General features: G+C 47.7%; 1 protein-coding gene across 5 annotated transcripts in view; it reads left to right on the top strand.

The window, feature by feature from the left end:
* SEC31B (SEC31 homolog B, COPII component) overlaps positions 1-20543 on the top strand; it is a 231866-nt gene that overhangs the window by 21753 nt on the left and 189570 nt on the right. For all 5 annotated transcript variants that reach the window (XM_075348917.1, XM_075348918.1, XM_075348919.1 and 2 more), the window contains exons 2-8: positions 608-689; positions 1304-1427; positions 5186-5381; positions 5706-5801; positions 8681-8821; positions 9372-9514; positions 10840-10939. In XM_075348917.1, coding sequence (XP_075205032.1) covers positions 611-689; positions 1304-1427; positions 5186-5381; positions 5706-5801; positions 8681-8821; positions 9372-9514; positions 10840-10939 — 879 coding nt within the window. In that variant the 5' untranslated portion in view covers positions 608-610. The remainder of the gene's footprint in view (positions 1-607; positions 690-1303; positions 1428-5185; positions 5382-5705; positions 5802-8680; positions 8822-9371; positions 9515-10839; positions 10940-20543) is intronic.

Below are 20543 nucleotides of genomic sequence, written 5' to 3' on the forward strand. Positions count from 1 at the left end.
GTATTCTATAGTTGACCTCCCTGAAAATATATTGAGTCTTTTTAATTAAAAATGACCGGTGATCAGTTGTTGATCTTATTGTATTCCTACTGCTACTTATTGTTTTAAATCTGCCATTCAGTGCCATAAATATGGGCCTTTTTATGAGTTGCTAATTCATTTTTATGGCCTTTACAAGGGGGTGTGGCTCACATGTTAATAATGCAGAGGAGCCTGCAGACACGCCCCCGAGGAGCTTGTAAACTACACCCACTGTAATAAAGCCTAGAAAAACTAGCACTAAATAAAAAGCCCCATATATCTAGAATAGTATGGCGTATTAAAAAAAAAAGGATTATTTTGGGGAGCAATATAATATAAAAGCAAAAAACTGTCCACTTGTAGACCTCCTGATAGGTCCACTTTAAACCCTTTCTTTACAGTAGTGTGCAGACATATTTGCTTCTGAAAGTGAATAGTTACCAGTGTTGTACCTTTCCAGCTCTGGGATTCTGGGCACGGTGGTTGTACCATGAAGCAGGAGCCGCACAGCACCGAGGGTCCATGACGAGGCAGAGGGTTCCGATCTCTTCTGCTTAATACTTTACATTTCTCTCTTCTTCCACAGAAAATGAAGCTGAAAGAAATCGAGCGATCTGCTGTCCAATCCTGGAGTCCGGCCACACAATACCCCATCTACTTAGCTACAGGTACACTATGATGTACATGCTGTGATACTTACAGTTTCTGTTGAAAAGAAATTTCTTTAGTTATATTGAGCATAAACATTTGTAAAATATAGGAATATTCTGTCTAAAAAGACTTGGCTATAATTCTTTAGTTTCTTCTGACATTCTGTATCTTTTACACGTTGTAAGGCTATGTGCCCACGCTGCGGAAAATGCGCGGATTTTGCAGCGGATTTCTCGCGGAAAAGCCGCGGATTTTCCAGAAATCTGCAGCACAGCTACTCCCCAGCCATTTCTATGGCATTTGGGAAATGGTGTGCCCACGCTGCGGATAAATCTGCAGCATGTCAATTATTGTTGCGGATTTTCGTGCGGATTTTCGTGCGGATTTTGCCTATTCAATTGAATTAAAAAAAAAAAATCGCAAAATCCACGTCAAATCCGCACCTATGAAAAGGTGCGGATTCCGGGGGAAAGCTGCGGATTTTGATGCAGAAAAATCCGCAGATACAGAGTCCCGTGGGCACATAGCCTAAGAGCCTTGACCTGCCATTGATTTGTGTGTAGAAGCTCCAGAGATTTGCTCAGTCATGTGTGGTCCATCCACCTGTAGACTCATCTATCCTTTCTCTAAGGTACATCCGCACAGCAGCTTGATGCCTCCTTTAACACTAGTGCAGCCCTTGAGATATTTGAGGTGGATTTTGGGGACCCTCATCCTGAAATGAAACGAAAAGGCGTCTTTCAAGCAGCTAACAGGTATAGAACCGCGTCTCAGTCATGGACTCGGATTCTTCCTATGTTGTGGTCAAGTGTGATAAATAAGAATATGGGTAACTACTATATCAGTAATTATAAAGCGGAGGAGATGAATTAGTTTGGACTCTTGAAAAAATTACATTATGTTTATGTACAAGGTGGTCTCCCAAAAAACGAGAATGACTTATTTTTTTTTTTTTTTTAATTCAAGATCACATCTTGAAAAAATTAATGACATAGTTCACCCACATTCATTATTGGTTACAACAATATTATGTTGAGAAACAAGGTTTTTCTGAAATACCTTGTGTTGCCAATAGTGCCTGTGAGTGGTGCCATTGCGGACCACTCTTCCCCATCACCTGATTCCCAGGCTCCATGACCTTGGGGATGTGGTGATGTCACGTCAACTTCCTGTTTACCTGACATCACCGCCAGCCCCAGGCTTAGAGTGGCTGGGCTGTGGGCGGAGTTTCACTGCTCAACAAAGCCCAGCGTCACAGCGCAGCACCTCCCTGCTCTCTTCTCTCCACTGCAGAGCACGCAAGCAGGAGGCACGCTGGGCCGTGCTGAGAGGTGAATCACTCATGGAGACTGGGGCCGGCCGCGGGTATGTGATGTGATGTGAGGTGAACTGGAAGTTGACGTGACATCACCGGATCCCTAAGGTCACGGAGCCTGGTGTCAGGCAATGGGGAAGAGCAGACGACCCGACGCGTTTCCCCTTCTAATAGAAGGTTCTTCAGGGGTCATCAAAAAGTAGTATAGAAAAATACAATTAATTTATACATTATCCTCCAATCATACAGTGAATACAGACATAGTTTTTGTAATCTCCCCAAACAGAGTACATCAAACAAATGATCTTCAGATTGTACATCTAACTATTATAGTCTCCTCTGGTGCTGTCGTATCTTTAGTCTCCAAAAATTGCGAGGTAACACAGAGTTCCACAAAATATTAGCGTGGATATTACCGAACAAAGAATTTCCGTTATAGAAATATTTTTCAGATTTTTGTCATCTCATTCGGGACAAGACTGTATATTCTAGGTGAATGATGGTGTCACCTGAAAAATTAAACGAATTTTGTGTCCCAGACAGTTCATATTTTCAGGTGTAATTACCATCAGGAATCTCACAGTAAATAATCATGGCAGAAGGAGATACCAACCTCCAGAGGGTGCACAGGAGGAGAATAACACATAGAGGTCCATCACCTCAAAACCAGAAACACCTATGTGCCCATATAATCAATGGATTTTGCATTTGGAAGTTGTTGCTGTGACCAGACAACATGCGGTCTAAGGAACTCTCAATTGAGGTGAAGCAGAACATCCTGAGGCTGAAAAAAAAGAAAAAATCCATCAGAGAGATAGCAGACATGCTTGGAGTAGCAAAATCAACAGTCGGGTACATTCTGAGAAAAAAGGAATTGACTGGTGAGCTTGGGAACTCAAAAAGGCCTGGGCGTCCACGGATGACAACAGTGGTGGATGATCGCCGCTTACTTTCTTTGGTGAAGAAGAACCCGTTCACAACATCAACTGAAGTCCAGAACACTCTCAGTGAAGTAGGTGTATCTGTCTCTAAGTCAACAGTAAAGACAAGACTCCATGAAAGTAAATACAAAGGGTTCACATCTAGATGCAAACCATTCATCAATTCCAAAAATAGACAGGCCAGAGTTAAATGTGCTGAAAAACCCCTCAGGAAGCCAGCTCAGTTCTGGAAAAGTATTCTATGGACAGATGAGACCAAGATCAACCTGTACCAGAATGATGGGAAGAAAAAAGTTTGGAGAAGAAAGGGAACGGCACATGATCCAAGGCACACCACATCCTCTGTAAAACATGGTGGAGGCAACGTGATCGCATGGGCATGCATGGCTTTCAATGGCACTGGGTCACTTGTGTTTATTGATGACATAACAGCAGACAAGAGTAGCCGGATGAATTCTGAAGTGTACCGGGATATACTTTCAGCCCAGATTCAGCCAAATGCCGCAAAGTTGATCGGACGGTGTTTCATAGTACAGATGGACAATGACCCCAAGCATACAGCCAAAGCTACCCAGGAGTTCATGAGTGCAAAAAAGTGGAACATTCTGCAATGGCCAAGTCAATCACCAGATCTTAACCCAATTGAGCATGCATTTCACTTGCTCAAATCCAGACTTAAGACGGAAAGACCCACAAACAAGCAAGACCTGAAGGCTGTGGCTGTAAAGGCCTGGCAAAGCATTAAGAAGGAGGAAACCCAGCGTTTGGTGATGTCCATGGGTTCCTGACTTAAGGCAGTGATTGCCTCCAAAGGATTCGCAACAAAATATTGAAAATAAAAATATTTTGTTTGGGTTTGGTTTATTTGTCCAATTACTTTTGACCTCCTAAAATGTGGAGTGTTTGTAAAGAAATGTGTACAATTCCTACAATTTCTATCAGATATTTTTGTTCAAACCTTCAAATTAAACGTTACAATCTGCACTTGAATTCTGTTGTAGAGGTTTCATTTCAAATCCAATGTGGTGGCATGCAGAGCCCAACTCGCGAAAATTGTGTCAGTGTCCAAATATTTCTGGACCTAACTGTATGTGTATATATATATATATATATATATATATATATATATATAATATATTTACAGTGGAACCTCGCTTAACGAGTAACCCACTTAACGAGAATTTTGCTTAACAAGCAAAGCTTTCTGTAAATTTGTAACTCGGTTTTCGAGCAAGCTTTGCTGTACGAGCAAAATACTCACTGCACACATTTCTGGTTCCGTACATCCACCGCGCTGTGACACGCTCTTGCAGTTTGCAGAAACAAACACGCACACACACACATACAGTATTATGCTCACCATATCTTCCGTTCCATCGCCGGCCTCCTGGGTCTTGTAGTCCGCCTGTGCATCTCGACGAGGGAGGAATCCTCACTGCGAACTACAAGACCCAGGAGGCCGGCAATGGAACGGAAGGTAAGGTGAGCATAATATGTGTACCTTCCGTTCCATCACCGACCTCCTGGGTCCTGTAGTTCGCCGCTCCACTCCAGGCTGTGCATCGGCAACCATAGCAACGAAGCACGAACTTCCTGTCACCGCTACTCAAAGACAGCGCACTGGCCAATCAGAGGCAAGCATCTCCTGCCTTTGACGTCAGCGCTCTGGCAGCGGAAGTTCTTCCCTCGTCGTTATGGTAACCCGATACACAGCCTGTACCGGAGAACAGAAAGTCCCAGGAGACCAGCGATGGAACGGAAGGTAAGGTGAGCATAATATGTGTGTGTGGAATGACACAACAGAGGACCAGGATGGGACATTAATAAGTTGTGGAACGAATTGACTGCATTGCAATGATTTGCTATGGGAAATCTTGCTTTGCTGAACGAGTAACTTGGTTAACAAGCACAGTCCCAGAACGGATTGTTCTCGTTAACCAAGGTTTCACTGTGTATGTGTATATGTGTGTATGTGTGTATATATATGTATGTATGTATGTATGTATGTATGTATGTATGTGTGTATATGTGTGTGTGTGTGTATATATATATATATATATATATATATATATATATATATATGTGTGTGTGTTTATATACACCAGGGCGCTGCTCAGCTGTTCATATCAGTAAAAGGATGGAGGAAAAGTTCTGTACACCTTTCTTTTTGTGTTAATAAAACCCAGATTGTACAGAATCCGTGCTCATCACTGTTGGGTTTGATTTGGTAACTTGTAGTGCGAATTTTATTTTTCAGATTTCATAAGATCATCTGGGGCGGTTTTGAAGGAGAGTCAGTCGGCCCTTCTGGAGTGATTGTAGGTGGTGGAGATAATGGAGAAATAACCTTGTATAGCGCTTCTCAGATTTTGACATCTGGCAAAGAACCGGTTATCACTAATAATGGAAAACACACAGGCCCTGTCCGTGCCCTTGACCTCAACCCATTTCAGGTATTGCAATCCTTTCATGGAGGTGGTATTATTTTTATGGTTCTCTTTGTTCTGTTACACGTGACTCTTCCCGCTCTACAATGAATAGTGGATGGACTTTAGTCTTCCTGCTTGGTGCTACTTCTGTTCAGTCACTTCAGATTCATTCCTTGAGTGTTTGGCAATGTGTAAGCCAACCTGGCAAGACTGGAATCAGATGGTTAATTTGTGTCTACCGTTTACACAAGGATTTATGAGGCAATAAAACCTTTTAGGATTTCCAGTCATAAGAAAAGAAATATATCTATCTTCTATTTTAACTAATAAAGTAATTTCTTCTTACAGAACAATCTCCTAGCTTCCGGTGCCAATGATTCTGAAGTTTTCATTTGGGATCTAAATAATTTCAGTGTGCCAATGACCCCAGGAGCAAAATCCCAGGTAGGCAATTAATGATACATGGGAGCTTGCTTTGTAAAGCAGTCCTTTATTACATTCACTTGTGGATATGCAGAATATGAGTGAATTGTTGGACTATTCCTATTGGTGTAATACACCACCGAAAGCTTATTTGCCTAATGTTATGTTTGTCACTGACTAATTCTTTTGCATTTTCTATTTCCTCTTTTTATGTTATAGCTGTAGTACCCGGCGTTGCTCGGGATAGTAAATAAGTCTTCCGCTCCCCCTCTTTCCCCCTCTTTTCCCCTCTCCCCCCTCTCCCCCCTCTCCCCCCTCTCCCCCCTCTCCCCCCTCTCCCCCCTCTTCCCCCCTCTTCCCCCCTCTTCCCCCTCTCCCCCCTCTCCCCCCTCTCCCCCCTCTCCCCCTCTCCCCCCTCTCCCCCCTCTCCCCCCTCTCCCCCCTCTCCCCCCTCTTCCCCCTCTTCCCCCTCCTTCCCCCTCCTTCCCCCTCCTTCCCCCTCCTTCCCCCTCCTTCCCCCTCCTTCCCCCTCCTTCCCCCTCCTTCCCCCTCCTTCCCCCTCCTTCCCCCTCCTTCCCCCTCCTTCCCCCTCCTTCCCCCTCTTCCCCCTCCTTCCCCCCTCTCCCCTTCCTTCCCCCCTCTCCCCTTCCTCTCTTCCCCCCCCTCCCCCCTCCCCTCTTTCCCCCTCTTTTTATTTATTGTACAGAACTAAAGGGTACTTTACACGCTGCGATCTCGCTAGCGAGATCGCAAGCCATCTTACCCACCCCCATCGGTTGTGCAACATGGGCAAATCGCTGCCCGTGCCGCACAACCTCGCTTACCCCCCCTCACACGCACTTACCTGCCCTGCAACGTCACTCTCGCCGGCAATCCGCCTCCTTTCTAAGGGGGCAATTCGTGCGGCGTTATAGCGACGTCACATGGCAGGTGTCCAATAGGGGCGGAGATGAGCGGGACGTAACATCCCGCCTACCTGCTTCCTTCCGCATTGCCGGTGGAGGCAGGTTAGGAGATGTTTGTCGCTCCTGCGGTGTCACACACAGCGATGTGTGCTGCCGCAGGAACGAGGAACAACATCGCTAATAAGCAGAGAACAATTTTTAGCTTCAGGACGACTGCTCTGCGGCAAACGATTTTACCCACTTTTGCAATCATTCAAGGTCGCTCGTACTTGTCACACACTGCGATATTGTTAATGACGCCGGATGTGCGTCACAAACAACGTGACCCCGACGATAATTCATTAGCGATATCGTACCGTGTAAATTGCAGCGTATACTCCTCCTATTATACTTCTCTTCCCCCAGGACTACTCCTCCTATTATCCTCCTCTCCCTCCAGGACTACTCCTCCTATTATACTCCTCTCCCCCAGGACTACTCCTCCTATTATCCTCCTCTCCCTCCAGGACTACTCCTCCTATTATACTCCTCTCCCCCCAGGACTACTCCTCCTATTATCCTACTCTCCCCCCAGGACTACTCCTCCTATTATACTCCTCTCCCCCCAGGACTACTCCTCCTATTATCCTCCTCTCCCTCCACGACTACTCCTCCTATTATCCTCCTCTCCCCCCAGGACTACTTCTATTATACTCCTCTCTCCCCAGGACTACTCCGCCTATTATCCTCCTCTCCCTCCACGACTACTCCTCCTATTATCCTCCTCTCCCCCCAGGACTACTCCTCCTATTATACTCCTCTCCCTCCAGGACTACTCCTCCTATTATACTCCTCTCCCCCCAGGACTACTTCTATTATACTCCTCTCTCCCCAGGACTACTCCTCCTATTATCCTCCTCTCCCCCCAGGACTACTCCTCCTATTATCCTCCTCTCTCCCCAAGACTACTTCTCCTATTATCCTCCTCTCCCTCCAGGACTACTCCTCCTATTATCCTCCTCTTCCCCCCCCAGGACTACTCCTCCTATTATCCTCCTCTTCCCCCCCAGGACTACTCCTCCTATTATCCTCCTCTTCCCCCCCAGGACTACTCCTCCTATTATCCTCCTCTTCCCCCCAGGACTACACCTCCTATTATACTCCTCTCCCCCCAGGACTACTCCTCCTATTATACTCCTCTTTCCCCAGGACTACTCCTCCTATTATCCTCTTCTCTCCCCAGGAATACTCCTCCTATTATCCTCTTCTCTCCCCAGGACTACTCCTCCTATTATCCTCCTCTCTCCCCAGGAATACTCCTCCTATTATACTCCTCTCTCCCCAGGACTACTCCTCCAACACACACACTGCACAAAACATACCTCCCCCCAAAACACACACAGCAGCACCACACACACACAACGCTGCAGACACACAGCGCTCCACAAGCAACGCAACACACACAACGCAACACACAAACAACACCGCTCTCACACACCCCCACACCCAGACAACCCCCAGAACATTTACAGCGCCCTACACAATACACAAACATTTGGCAACTACACACAACAACAATAAATAAATTTTTTTTATATATATATGATTATGCTTGGACTAGCTAACTTTTCTGTTTCTTGAATGGATCATATTCATGAATGTCTCTCCTATACTTGCATTAAATTATCCCTTATCCTTTACTCTGTGATATGCATTAATATGTATGCATTATTTTTGCATGCTTATAACTTTGTAATGCCTTTCTAATTTTCATACTTGGGATCAATTCCCCCTTATTGTTGGCTTGCCCATCAGTTATACCTATATGTTTAATATATTGCATACTTAATCATGCAATTAGGATATGTTTTTTTTTTTTAATAACTATATTTGATTCTGACCTGGTACATCTGTTTTTGTTGCTTTTGCATCAAACTAGTGCTTGTGGGACGTGTTACCCCTGTCAGGGTTAAAATCTCTGCTAGCAATGACTTTAGTAACAATTGTGTATTTCAGCCAGTAGAAGACGTCAGCGCTGTTTCGTGGAACCAGCAGGTTCAGCACATACTATCATCGGCCCATCCAAGTGGTAAAGCTGTGGTCTGGGACCTCCGTAAGAACGAACCAGTAATTAAAGTCAGTGACCACAGTAACAGGGTAGGTACATGAACAAATAATGAAAATGTAATATATAACTTTTTTTCTGTTAGTCTGTATATATTTAAATATGTATAGTCCAATGTTTCTCTCTTTATATGATCATGGGGACAGCCAACTTGCATCATATAATGACTCCTTGACTTGACTGGGCAGTCTAGTCTCTATGAATAGGAGGTATAAGGAGGTACTGAGCTGTCTCCATCCCCTATTGTCAGTGGTTTGGTTCTATCATATTTCCCTCGGCTGGTAATGAGATAACTGGTGGTTGATTTAAAAACAAGATCGCATATAGATAAAGGCATGGGAGAATAAAAAATGGAAAATTTCAAGGTTTTTTATTAAGTCATGCCCCTTTCCCTTTCATGCCTGTTTCTTCATGCTCACCAAAGCCGAGGAGCACTTGGGGGAGTTTTCTGAATTCATGTCAGACAAGCAGCTATTACATGATTGAAGGGTTTGTCACGATCGTTTAATTTTTGTAATTTTTCCGTCTGTATCCTAATCATGGGCTGAAGTTCTGAATTTTTTTTTTCTTGTCCCCTCCAAGATGCACCTTTCGGGAATGTTGTGGCACCCGGAGATAGCGACTCAGCTTGTCCTCTCATCTGAAGATGATCGATTACCAGTTGTTCAAGTTTGGGATCTGCGATTTGCTAGTTCCCCTCTAAAAATGCTAGAGAATCACACAAGGTAAAGATAAATTGTGTCATCCATCTTGCACTGTTGTACAGTACACCAGTCTTATCACTTGCTCAATTGCTGTTTTCAGGTTAACAGGAACTTGTCATCAGATTCATCCTGCCCAAGCACCAGCAGCATGAACCAGAGTCTAGCTGCATGATTGCTGCAAGGGATGGTGTTTTTGTTTGATTCACTAAGGTGTTTCGGAGACAGCATGGTTTGAAGAGCCCGCTGGGGACCATACGGAGGGCCTTGACTAGTCCTGTGCTCCTCCCGGCCGGTTCCTCCCCACTCCAGGTGGTTGACAGATCGCTCCGATGTTTAGACGTGCTGAGAAACTTCTCAATCAACTAGAGCGATGCTGGGAGAAGCACCAGACACGTTTCCTCTCTCTAGTCCCCAGCCGGGTCTTCAAACTTGTTTTCTCTGAAATGCTATGGCGTTTTGGAGATAAATATACCTGGCTGCAATCATGCGTCTAGACTCAGATTCATGCTGCTCATATTAGGGGGTAGGATCTGTATTGGACAGCAAGTGAACAGGCAGTTTATGACGTTAATGTGCTGGGACTTGACAAGGGGAAAGTATTAGGATCTGAGTGACCTTTTATAGGGCGACATTGTGATGACTAGACAATTGGTTCAAAGCCGATCTTATGCGATGTTCCCAGTATGTAGTGGTTTGTACTTATCAGAACTAGTCCAAAGCAGGACAGCCAGTGAATTGGTGACTAGTAGTGTTGAGCGAGTAGTTGACAATTCGCACTTGTTATGCTGTTAGTGAGTACTGTCCGCAACTCGCATATGCGTTACGAATAGCGTGCGCAATCTACGTTAATGGGAAATATTCGACAGGTAACGAGTGACCCGAAAGCTGTACTATTTGCTACTCGCACAAAAAGTACGGCTTCGGGTTACTTGCTACTTAGCGAGTATTTCCTATTGACCTACATTGCGCCCGCTACTCGTGGCGAATATGTGAACAGCGGACAGTACTCGCTAACAGCATAGCTAGTACGAATAGTTAACTATTCGCTCAACACTATTGGCTAGATCTCAGATACTCAAAGCTCATTGGCACCCTTCGAGAATGAAGACTCGTCCATTTGGTCAGATTCTGGAAATGAACCGCTGCACCAGAAATTGCTGAAAAAATAATTGGGGAGTTTGTTAGAGACGTATCAGAGCATGTAGTGCTTTTCTGCCTGCCATGTAGCTGAAGACCTGACCGGTTGATCATGCTGACCTCAGTCCACCGCGCTACAATGAAGCGCTACGTGGTCATGTTTCACTATCTGCACCTGTTTACATTAGTGGTATATTTTGTCTCTCTAGGGGTATTCTGTCAATTTCCTGGAGTAAAGATGACCCAGAATTACTTCTCAGTAGTTCTAAAGACCATCGCATACTCTGCTGGAATCCAAGCACTAGTGAGGTTTGTGACTTTCCTTCTCAATTCTAGACCTTTATTTGTAACCCTTTATATAATATAATGTAAGAGGAGACATTCCCTTTCTTTATCGTTCCTTTGGGAGACCCAGACCATGGGTGTTTATCTTCTGGCTCCGGAGGACACACAAAGTACTACACTTAAAAGTGTAGCTCCTCCCTCTGAGCTTATACACCCCCTGGTAGCAAGTCCTAGCCAGTTTATCGCTTTGTGTTCAGGAGGCATACATCCACACATGCATTCTCATCTGATTTGTTTGAATTTTGGAAAGAGTTTGAAGAAAAGCGGGTCCATGTCTGGACTCCCGGCATGTCCCTTCTCACCCCACTGTGTCGGCGGTGTTGTTAAGGTTGATTCACAAGGCTGGAGCCTTACATGCCGCGCTCCTTCACCATCCCTTCTGGGCTCTGGCTTGAAGTGGGAGCCAGCACGGTCTCCATGCCTGGCAGGAGTCCGGTCTCCATCCACAGCCCCTTGAGGATCCTGTTGGACCGGAGCACTCATCCCCAGGGACCTGGCCCTGCGTCTCCGCAGCTAAGTACCTGAGACGTTTATGTGTTGGGGGTCCCGGTTCTTTATTGTATGGGGAGAGTATGCTGTATGTGATTGTTTTTGACTTTTCCGGTGGGTTCTCTACCTTTTGCCCGAGAACCGCGCCGATGGTGCCTGCTTGTCGGCCTCGCCGCTTAAATTTAGGCCCCGACTTCGCCGGAGGCCTAGTTTCGTTTTCCTGCCCTCACATGTCACTCATGCAGAGGGACAGGTTCGGCTCCTCCCGGCGGCCGTTCTACACAGGGGGGGGGACACTCCCCACTGCTGGGGCGTCCCTCCTTCCCTGCAGGTCTCTATAGCCCTCCAGTTCCCGCTCTTCTACAGGAACGCCCCCTAGTCCCGCCCCCTCTCTTCGCTCCGGCGGCTATTTCTCAGGCAGAGTTCACTCTACTCTGGGACATTCTGCATCTCTGCTGAGGTGCTGTGCACTGGGGGACCGGGCTTCGGGATCTGGAGGGCACACAACACCGCGCTCAGCGGTCTGGTAAGCCACAGCCGGTCTCCGGTTGTGGACCTCTGTATATTCTCCCTTGGGTTAATTCTCTGCAAAGCCCCCACTCCAGCAGCATGTCTCACACAAGGAGCAAGGCTCCAAAGCTTTATTCTGCATGCACTGCATGTAAGCTCCTGCTGCCTGAGCCGAGCATTTATCCACACTGTGATGGTTGCTCTAACTTGGCGCTGCCACAGCCTGGAGTCTCACCCCCAGTGGTCTCTCAGGCTGCTGCTGCTGCACCTGTGGCTGAACCCCCGGCCTGGGTAGAGTCCTTTTCTAGGTCCATATCCCAGTCATTTGCTGAGTCCATGGGACTTTTGTCCAGGACTTTGATGAATATGCATCAGCCCTCCTCACAGGGTGCCTCTAATACTCTTGACAGAGGATTCCTCTCCTCTGACCTCCGTCCTTCGGCGCTCACGGAGGATTCATCATCTGATCCCAGACCCCGTCCTTCTAAGAGAAAGCGCAGGGTTTCCTCCCCCTCCCCATCCCACGGCTCTGTCTCAAGAGCTGACTCTCAAGATGAGGAGGATGCCCTCACGGGGGGCTCGGAGGCTATGTACCCCATCGATTTCTCTGAGGGTGACTCAGATCTTAGTGATTTGATTGCTTCTATTAATTCTGTGCTGGATCTCAATCCGCCAGTATCTGAGGAGCAACTCTCTTTGGCAGAAAAACATCAGTTTACCTCGCCTAAGAGAGTGACGAGTGTGTTTTTTAACCACTCCAGTTTTCAGACCGCTGTGACCAAACCCAGGGCCTGTCCTGACAAACGCTTTCCAAAGCGTGGTTCTGATGACCGGTTTCCATTTCCACCTGAGGTGGTCAAAAGGAGTGGTCTCACTCCCCAAAGGTAGACCCTGCGGTGTCTAGGCTCTCAGCCCGGACCATTGTGTCGGTGGCTGACGGCACCTCACTTAAGGATTCCACTGACCGTCAGATTGACCTTCTGGCCAAATCTGTGTATGAGGCTGCGGGGGCCGCGTTTTCCCCGACTTTTGCAGCAGTGTGGGCTCTCAAAGCCATCTCTGCTTCTCTAGAGGAGATGCATTCCCTCACCAAGGAATCTATGCCTGAGATGGTTACCTTAACTTCTCAGGCTTCAGCTTTTTCATCTTATGCCATGTCTGCAATGCTAGAGGCTGCTCACCGCACTGCGGTGGCTTCAGCTTATTCTCTTGTTATCCGCAGGATTCTGTTGCTTCGAGAGTGGAAGGCAGATGCTTCTTCCAAGAAGTTTCTTGCTGGGCTCCCTTTTGCTGGTTCACGGCTGTTTGGTGAACAGCTGGATGAAATCATTAAGGAAGCTACTGGCGGGAAGAGTACTTCCATGCCACAAACCAAGACCAGGAAACCCGGCCATCCTGGATCTCAAGCTTCTCAACAAGCATGTCCGGGTGCGGCATTTTCGCATGGAGTCTCTGCGATCAGTCATTGCCTCTATGATCCAGGGGGATTTCCTGGCGTCCATCGACATCAGAGATTCCTATCTACATGTGCCAATCGCAGTGTCACATCAGCGTTGGTTACGTTTTGCGATAGGAGAGGATAATTTCCAATTCGTGGCTCTCCCCTTCGGGTTAGCCACGGCCCCTCGGGTATTCACCAATGTCATGGCGGCAGTGAATGCGGTCCTGCACCTCCAGGGGTTGGCAGTGCTTCCTTATCTGGACGACCTTCTGGTCAACGGTCCATCCAGCGCAGACTGTCAGCGGAGTGTTTCGCTCACTCTCGCCACTCTAGCCCAATTCGGGTGGATTGTCAATCTTCCCAAATCCACTCTGACTCCGACCCAGAGTCTCACGTACCTAGGGATGCAGTTCGAGACTTTGCCGGCACTTGTGAAGTTGCCCTTAATCAAACAGCAGTCTCTCCGGCTAGCGGTGCGCTCTCTCCTGAGGCCCCGCCGTTATTCCCTCAGGCGCCTGATGCAGGTGCTGGGTCAAATGGTGGCGTCGATGGAGGCGGTCCCCTTTGCCCAGTTCCATCTGCGCCCTCTGCAGCTGGACATTCTCCGCTGTTGGGACAAGCGGCCTTCCTCCTTACACAGGTTAGTGGCTCTGTCGCCACGGACCAGGAGCTCTCTTCAGTGGTGGCTTCAACCCCTCTCCCTGTTCCAAGGGCGCTCCTTCCTGACTCCGTCCTGGGTGATTCTCACCACGGATGCCAGCCTATCCGGCTGGGGAGCGGTACATCTCTACCACAGAGCACAGGGCACTTGGACTCCGTCCGAGTCAGCCCTTTCAATCAATGTGCTGGAAACCAGAGCTGTGCTTCTAGCTCTCCTAGCCTTTCACCACCTGTTGGCGGGCAGACACATTCGAGTCCAGTCAGACAACGCGACAGCGGTTGCCTACATCAATCACCAAGGCGGGACACGCAGCCGCCTGGCAATGTTGGAGGTCCAACGCATTCGTCAATGGGCGGAGGACTCCAAGTCCACCATATCCGCAGTCCACATCCCAGGCGTAGAAAACTGGGAGGCAGATTATCTCAGCCGTCAATCCGTGGACGGTGGCGAGTGGTCCCTGCATCCGGCAGTGTTTCAGTCAATCTGCCGCAAGTGGGGCACTCCGGACGTGGACCTAATGGCATCCCGTCACAACAACAAGGTTCCGGTTTACGTGGCTCGCTCCCACGATCCTCAGGCCTTCGCCGCGGACGCTCTGGTTCAAGACTGGTCCCAGTTTCGTCTGTCCTACGTGTTTCCCCCTCTAGCTCTCTTGCCCAGAGTCCTGCGCAAGATCAGAATGGAGGGCCGTCGAGTCATCCTGATTGCAGCGGACTGGCCCAGGCGAGCTTGGTATCCGGACCTTCTCCAACTGTCCGTAGAGATGCCGTGGCATCTTCCGGACCGTCCAGACCTACTCTCGCAAGGTCCGTTTCTCCGCCCGAATTCTGCGGCACTCAAATTGACGGTGTGGCTCTTGAGTCCTGGATTTTGACGGCTTCTGGTATTCCTCCTGAAGTCCTCTCCACTATTACTCGGGCCCGTAAGTCTTCCTCCGTCAAGATCTATCACAGGACTTGGAAAATTTTCCTGTCCTGGTGTCGCTCTTCCGGCCATCCTCCTTGGCCATTCTCGTTGCCGACCCTTCTGTCTTTTTTACAGTCCGGTCTGCAGCTAGGACTGTCCCTCAACTCTCTCAAGGGACAAGTCTCAGCTCTATCAGTGCTGTTCCAGCGGCGTCTCGCCAGGCTGGCTCAGGTTCGCACCTTCATGCAAGGCGCGTCTCACATCATTCCGCCTTATCGGCGGCCCTTGGACCCCTGGGACCTTAACTTGGTCCTCACGGTATTGCAGAAAACCCCCTTTTGAGCCTCTTAGGGAGGTTTCTTTGTATCGCCTTTCTCAAAAGGTGGCCTTTCTAGTTGCCATAACTTCTCTCAGGAGAGTCTCTGATTTGGCTGCGCTCTCCTCGGAGTCACCTTTTTTGTTTTTTCACCAAGACAAGGTAGTTCTCCGTCCGACTCCGGACTTTCTTCCTAAGGTGGTCTCTCCCTTCCACCTTAACCAGCACATTTCCTTGCCTTCCTTCTGTCCGGCCCCTGTTCATCACTTTGAGAATGCGCTGCATACTTTAGATCTGGTGCGTGCTCTCCGGATTTATGTGTCTCGCACCGCTGCGCTTAGGCGGTGCACATCTCTTTTTGTGCTAACCACAGGGCGGCGCAAGGGTCTCTCTGCTTCTAAGCCGACCTTGGCCCGTTGGATTAGATCGACCATTTCGGACGCCTACCAGAGTACTCAGGTGCCCCCCCCCCGCCGGGGATCAAAGCACACTCGACCAGAGCTGTCGGTGCCTCTTGGGCTTTTAGGCACCAGGCTACGGCTCAGCAAGTCTGTCAGGCTGCCACTTGGACTAGCCTGCATACCTTTTCGAAGCACTACCAAGTGCATGCTCATGCTTCGGCAGATGCGAGCTTGGGTGGGGTCCCTCCCTGCATCCATGAGGGAGGCTATTATTGTTCTGATTTTAAAACCCGGGAAAGATCCGACCGCGCCTGACTATTGCCCAATCTCGCTGCTTACATTAGATATTAAATTAATCGCTAAAATTCTAGCTAACAGATTGTCCCGGGTGATCACGTCAGTAATCCACGAGGATCAGACTGGATTCATCCCCAATAAATCTACTTCCATTAATTTGCGACGTTTATTCCTGGGGATACAGCTAAGTTCTGAGGGGAGAAACAAGGAGAGAGCAGTCCTGTCATTAGATGCAGCCAAAGCCTTTGACAGTATTGAATGGAATTTCCTATGGGTAGTTTTGGAGAAATTGGGTCTTGGCTCCAGATTTATTGGCTGGGTCAAATTGTTATATGCCTCTCCGAGGGCCAGGATTCGAGTTAATCGTTGTACCTCCTCGTCTTTTAATTTGGCCAGGGGCACGAGACAGGGCTGTCCTCTCTCTCCATTACTATTTGCAGCGGCAATTGAACCATTGGCGGCTATGCTTCGTGCATCCGCTGGCGTAAAGGGGTTTGAGATAGGCGGTCTGGAGCATAAGGTTTCCCTCTATGCGGACGATTTGTTGCTGTATCTCAGGGAGGTGGGGACATCGGTGGGCCCAGCAATGAATATTATTAAAGAATTTGGTAGGCGCTCGGGACTCCTAATAAACTGGAAGAAATCGGCCCTGCTCCCTATAGATCCACTCCCATCTAATTTTAGTACTCTGGGGCTGCCAATTCCGACGGTGGATAAATTTAAATACCTGGGGATTGTGGTTAGTGCCCGACCGCGTGATTACTACTCTCAAAATCTGGAACCAGTGTTGGCTCAGTTTAGGAACAAGATAGATGCCTGGTGTCGACTCCCACTGTCCCTTATTGGCCGTGCTAATCTACTAAAAATGGTACTGATGCCCAAACTTCTGTATCTTCTCCACAACGCCCCAATATGGATCCACTGGAAATTTTTCCGTAAAATCAGCACTTTGTTTCGGGAACTCTTGTGGAAAAAGCAGCAGGCTAGAATCCGCCTTGAGACCCTGCAGAGAGGGAAGGAGGATGGGGGTCTAGCAGTCCCCAACCCGTGGGTTTATTATGTTGCGGCACAGATGCAGCACTTCAGGGGGTGGGGAAAGGATGAGGCATATGACGCTGGGGGCAAATTGGTGAGGGGCCTTGCAGAATGGGGATACCCAGTGGCTTTTTTGGACGCAGGATACTCACCCAGAGGAGGAACATTATATCCAACATTATCATTGATGTACAAGGTGTGGGATAGAGGGAAGCAGCTGCTGGGAATATCAGGAATGACTGAGTACTGGCCCTTATGGCATAATCGTGGACTGGCGGAGCTGCAGAGACTCCCGGGTTGGAGAATGTGGGTGAGCAGGGGGGTGCATCAGGTGTCTCAGATTCTTCAGAATAATATACTTAAAAGATTTGACCAGCTTCAAGCTGAGTTTGGGATACCGCACAGTTCCTTTTACCAATACCTGCAGCTCCGTCATGCCTATGAGACACAGACACGTCGTATAGACATTAGGATAGAGCGGAATCACACTCTTACTGAATTGTTGACATCTGATCGCTCCTATGGTATTATTTCTAGGTTGTATACAGTGATGTTATCTAGACACCTCGACAAATTCCCTTTGCAGGCTAGAGAAAAGTGGGAGAGGGACCTAGGCCCTATGACAGAGGAACAGTGGGGTGAGGTCCTGTCTCAGACTCCAAGCCTTGCTGTATCTTAAGGCCAACGACTGTCACAGCTATTCCTGTTACATAGAGTATATAGGACACCTAGTCTATTGCATAAGATGGGAGTTAGGATGGATGATCTGTGTCCTAGGTGAGGACAGGAGGGTGCTAATCTGATGCATATAATGTGGTCCTGTGGGAACATTGAAGATTACTGGAGGGCAGTACTAGAATTGGTTAGACAAGTTTTCAATATCCGTCTACAGCCAAGACCTATTATATGTATCCTGGGTCTACTGGAAGGGGGGGTGGACTTGAGTTCGCCGGTAATGGTCGGTATTACACGTCTCTTGTACCAGGCTAGGAAACTGTTGGCCTACCACTGGTTGGACCCAGCGCCTCCGGTCATCGGGGATTTTAGGGAAAGAGTAAACGCTATACTTCGACTGGAGAGAGGAGTATACCTTAAAAGAAATGCATTGAAAAAGTTCTATAAGATCTGGGGGGCATGGTTGGATACCCCAGGCCTTCCTCCTCGGCGTTACTGCAGGACAGTGCGAGCGACCAGGTCCTTCTCCTTCTGACCGGTTAACAAATTTCCTCAAATAGGGTGATATGCGTACTGCTGGAATGTGTGTGCATGTATATGTGTGTGCATGTATATGTGTGTGTGTGCGTGCGTGCGTGCGTGTATGTATATGTGTATATATATATATAATGTCATAATGATGCTGGGTAAGCTATACTATGGAGAATATATTGGGAAATAATATGCACTTTGCGACCCATATTGAAATGAGACGTGGACTGCGGGTGCATTGTTTATTATGTTATTTGTGTGGTTTTTCTTATTGACTAAAGGTTTTTTCCTTTTCTGTGATATTTCTATGGAGGGAATTATTTTATGTGTTGTATAATTTTGCTGTTAAATAAAAATGAACCTGATTTAAAAAAGATGCGAGCTTGGGCAGACGCATCCTTCAGGCGGCTGTCGCCCACTTGTGAAGTTAGGCTCCGCCTACTTCTTAGTTTTTCTGTTTATTCCCACCCAGGGACAGCTTTGGAACGTCCCATGGTCTGGGTCTCCCAAAGGAATCATAAAGAAAAAGAGAATTTTGTTTACTTACCGTAAATTCTTTTTCTTATAGTTCCGTATTGGGAGACCCAGCACCCTCCCTGTTGGCAATTTTCTTGTTCCGTGTGTTATCATCGGCTGTTGTCGTGGACAGAGTCTCCGGTTGTTCCGGTTCTTGCTCGGTCCTACTTGTGGGTGGCTATTCTCCTTCAGCTTTTGCACTAAACTGGCTAGGACTGGCTACCAGGGGGTGTATAAGCTCAGAGGGCGGAGCTACACTTTTAAGTGTAGTACTTTGTGTGTCCTCCGGAGGCAGAAGCTAAACACCCATGGTCCGGGTCTCCCAATACGCTACTATAAGAAAAAGAATTTACGGTAAGTAAACAAAATTCTCTTTTTCTCTGCTCATCTTTTCTGTAGCACACCGAAGAGGAAAGGTATAGTAAAGCGTCTTTTGTGATGATGTCTATACAAAGAAACAAGCCGTGACTGGAGAGAGATAAAAAACCAAAACCACCCGATCACCAGAATCCCATACACAAAGCAATGCGTTACATGACGTCTTACAAGAACACCTTCATCTCTAGGGAAAATGTGTGGCCGACAGCAGCTCCAGGGGATCAGGGAAATTTTGTTTCTAGAAAGGCTATTCGAAAAAACCCTTAAGAGTAATGAAAAAAAAAAAAAAATATATATATATATATATATATATTATATATATATATATATATATATATATATATATATATTTTTTTTTCTTTAATTATCGTTCAGTCATTGCAAAGTTGTGGAATGTTGTATAATACGTCATCATTACCGTATGTGTCCTTCTAGGCCCAGATGCCATGCTGCAGTGCTGTTTTAAAGGTGTATAAGACTACTTTTTACCCCCTTAAAATAATGGCTACAGTGGGGGGTCGTCTTATACGCCGGATATACGGGGGGGGGGGTGTGTGTGTGTGTATATATATATGTACACTGCAGCGTCCAGGGGAGGTGGGGGCAGCAGCTCTGGAGCACAGGGGAACGCTGCGGGCTGCAGCCTTTGATCTCCTGCACCCGCTCATATAATATGCACAGCCGCTGTCCATCTCCAATGGTGCTGAAATCGCACGCATTGAGGGGCTGGGGAGCGGTGCATATTATATGAGCCTGCGCCCCCCTGTGATCGCACATGCCCACCCCTGTGTTAGATTTGGCCCCCAGGCTGCTGCTCATTCTAAAATAAAAAAGCTTTACTTACCCCTGCAGCGTTTCTCCCCGTGTCCCTGCTTCCACTGTGATCAGGCAGGCAGAGAGCTCAGCCTGCTGTGCCGATCACATGACCGCACTGAGAACCAGGAAGTGGAAGAACAGAAGCACGGAGCCAGACAGGAGGGAGCTCAGCGCTGGAGGAGATAAGGAAAGAGGGTTTTATTTTACTTTGGGCAGCAGCCTAGGGGCCATATCTGACACAGGGGGACTTGTGCGATCTATAGGGGCCATGGGCAGCACTATGGGGGCGATATCTAACACAGGGGGACTTGTGCGATCTATATAGGGGCCATGGGCAGCACTATGGGGGCGATATCTAACACAGGGGGACTTGTGCGATCTATAGGGACCATGGGCAGCACTATGGGGGCGATATATAACACAGGGGGACTTGTGCGATCTATATAGGAGCCATGGGCAGCACTATGGGGGCGATATCTAACACAGGGGGACTTGTGCGATCTATAGGGACCATGGGCAGCACTATGGGGGCGATATATAACACAGGGGGACTTGTGCGATCTATATAGGAGCCATGGGCAGCACTATGGGGGCGA

This window comes from Anomaloglossus baeobatrachus, chromosome 5 (genome assembly GCF_048569485.1).
Source record: "Anomaloglossus baeobatrachus isolate aAnoBae1 chromosome 5, aAnoBae1.hap1, whole genome shotgun sequence".
NCBI classification, from domain to species: domain Eukaryota; kingdom Metazoa; phylum Chordata; class Amphibia; order Anura; family Aromobatidae; genus Anomaloglossus; species Anomaloglossus baeobatrachus.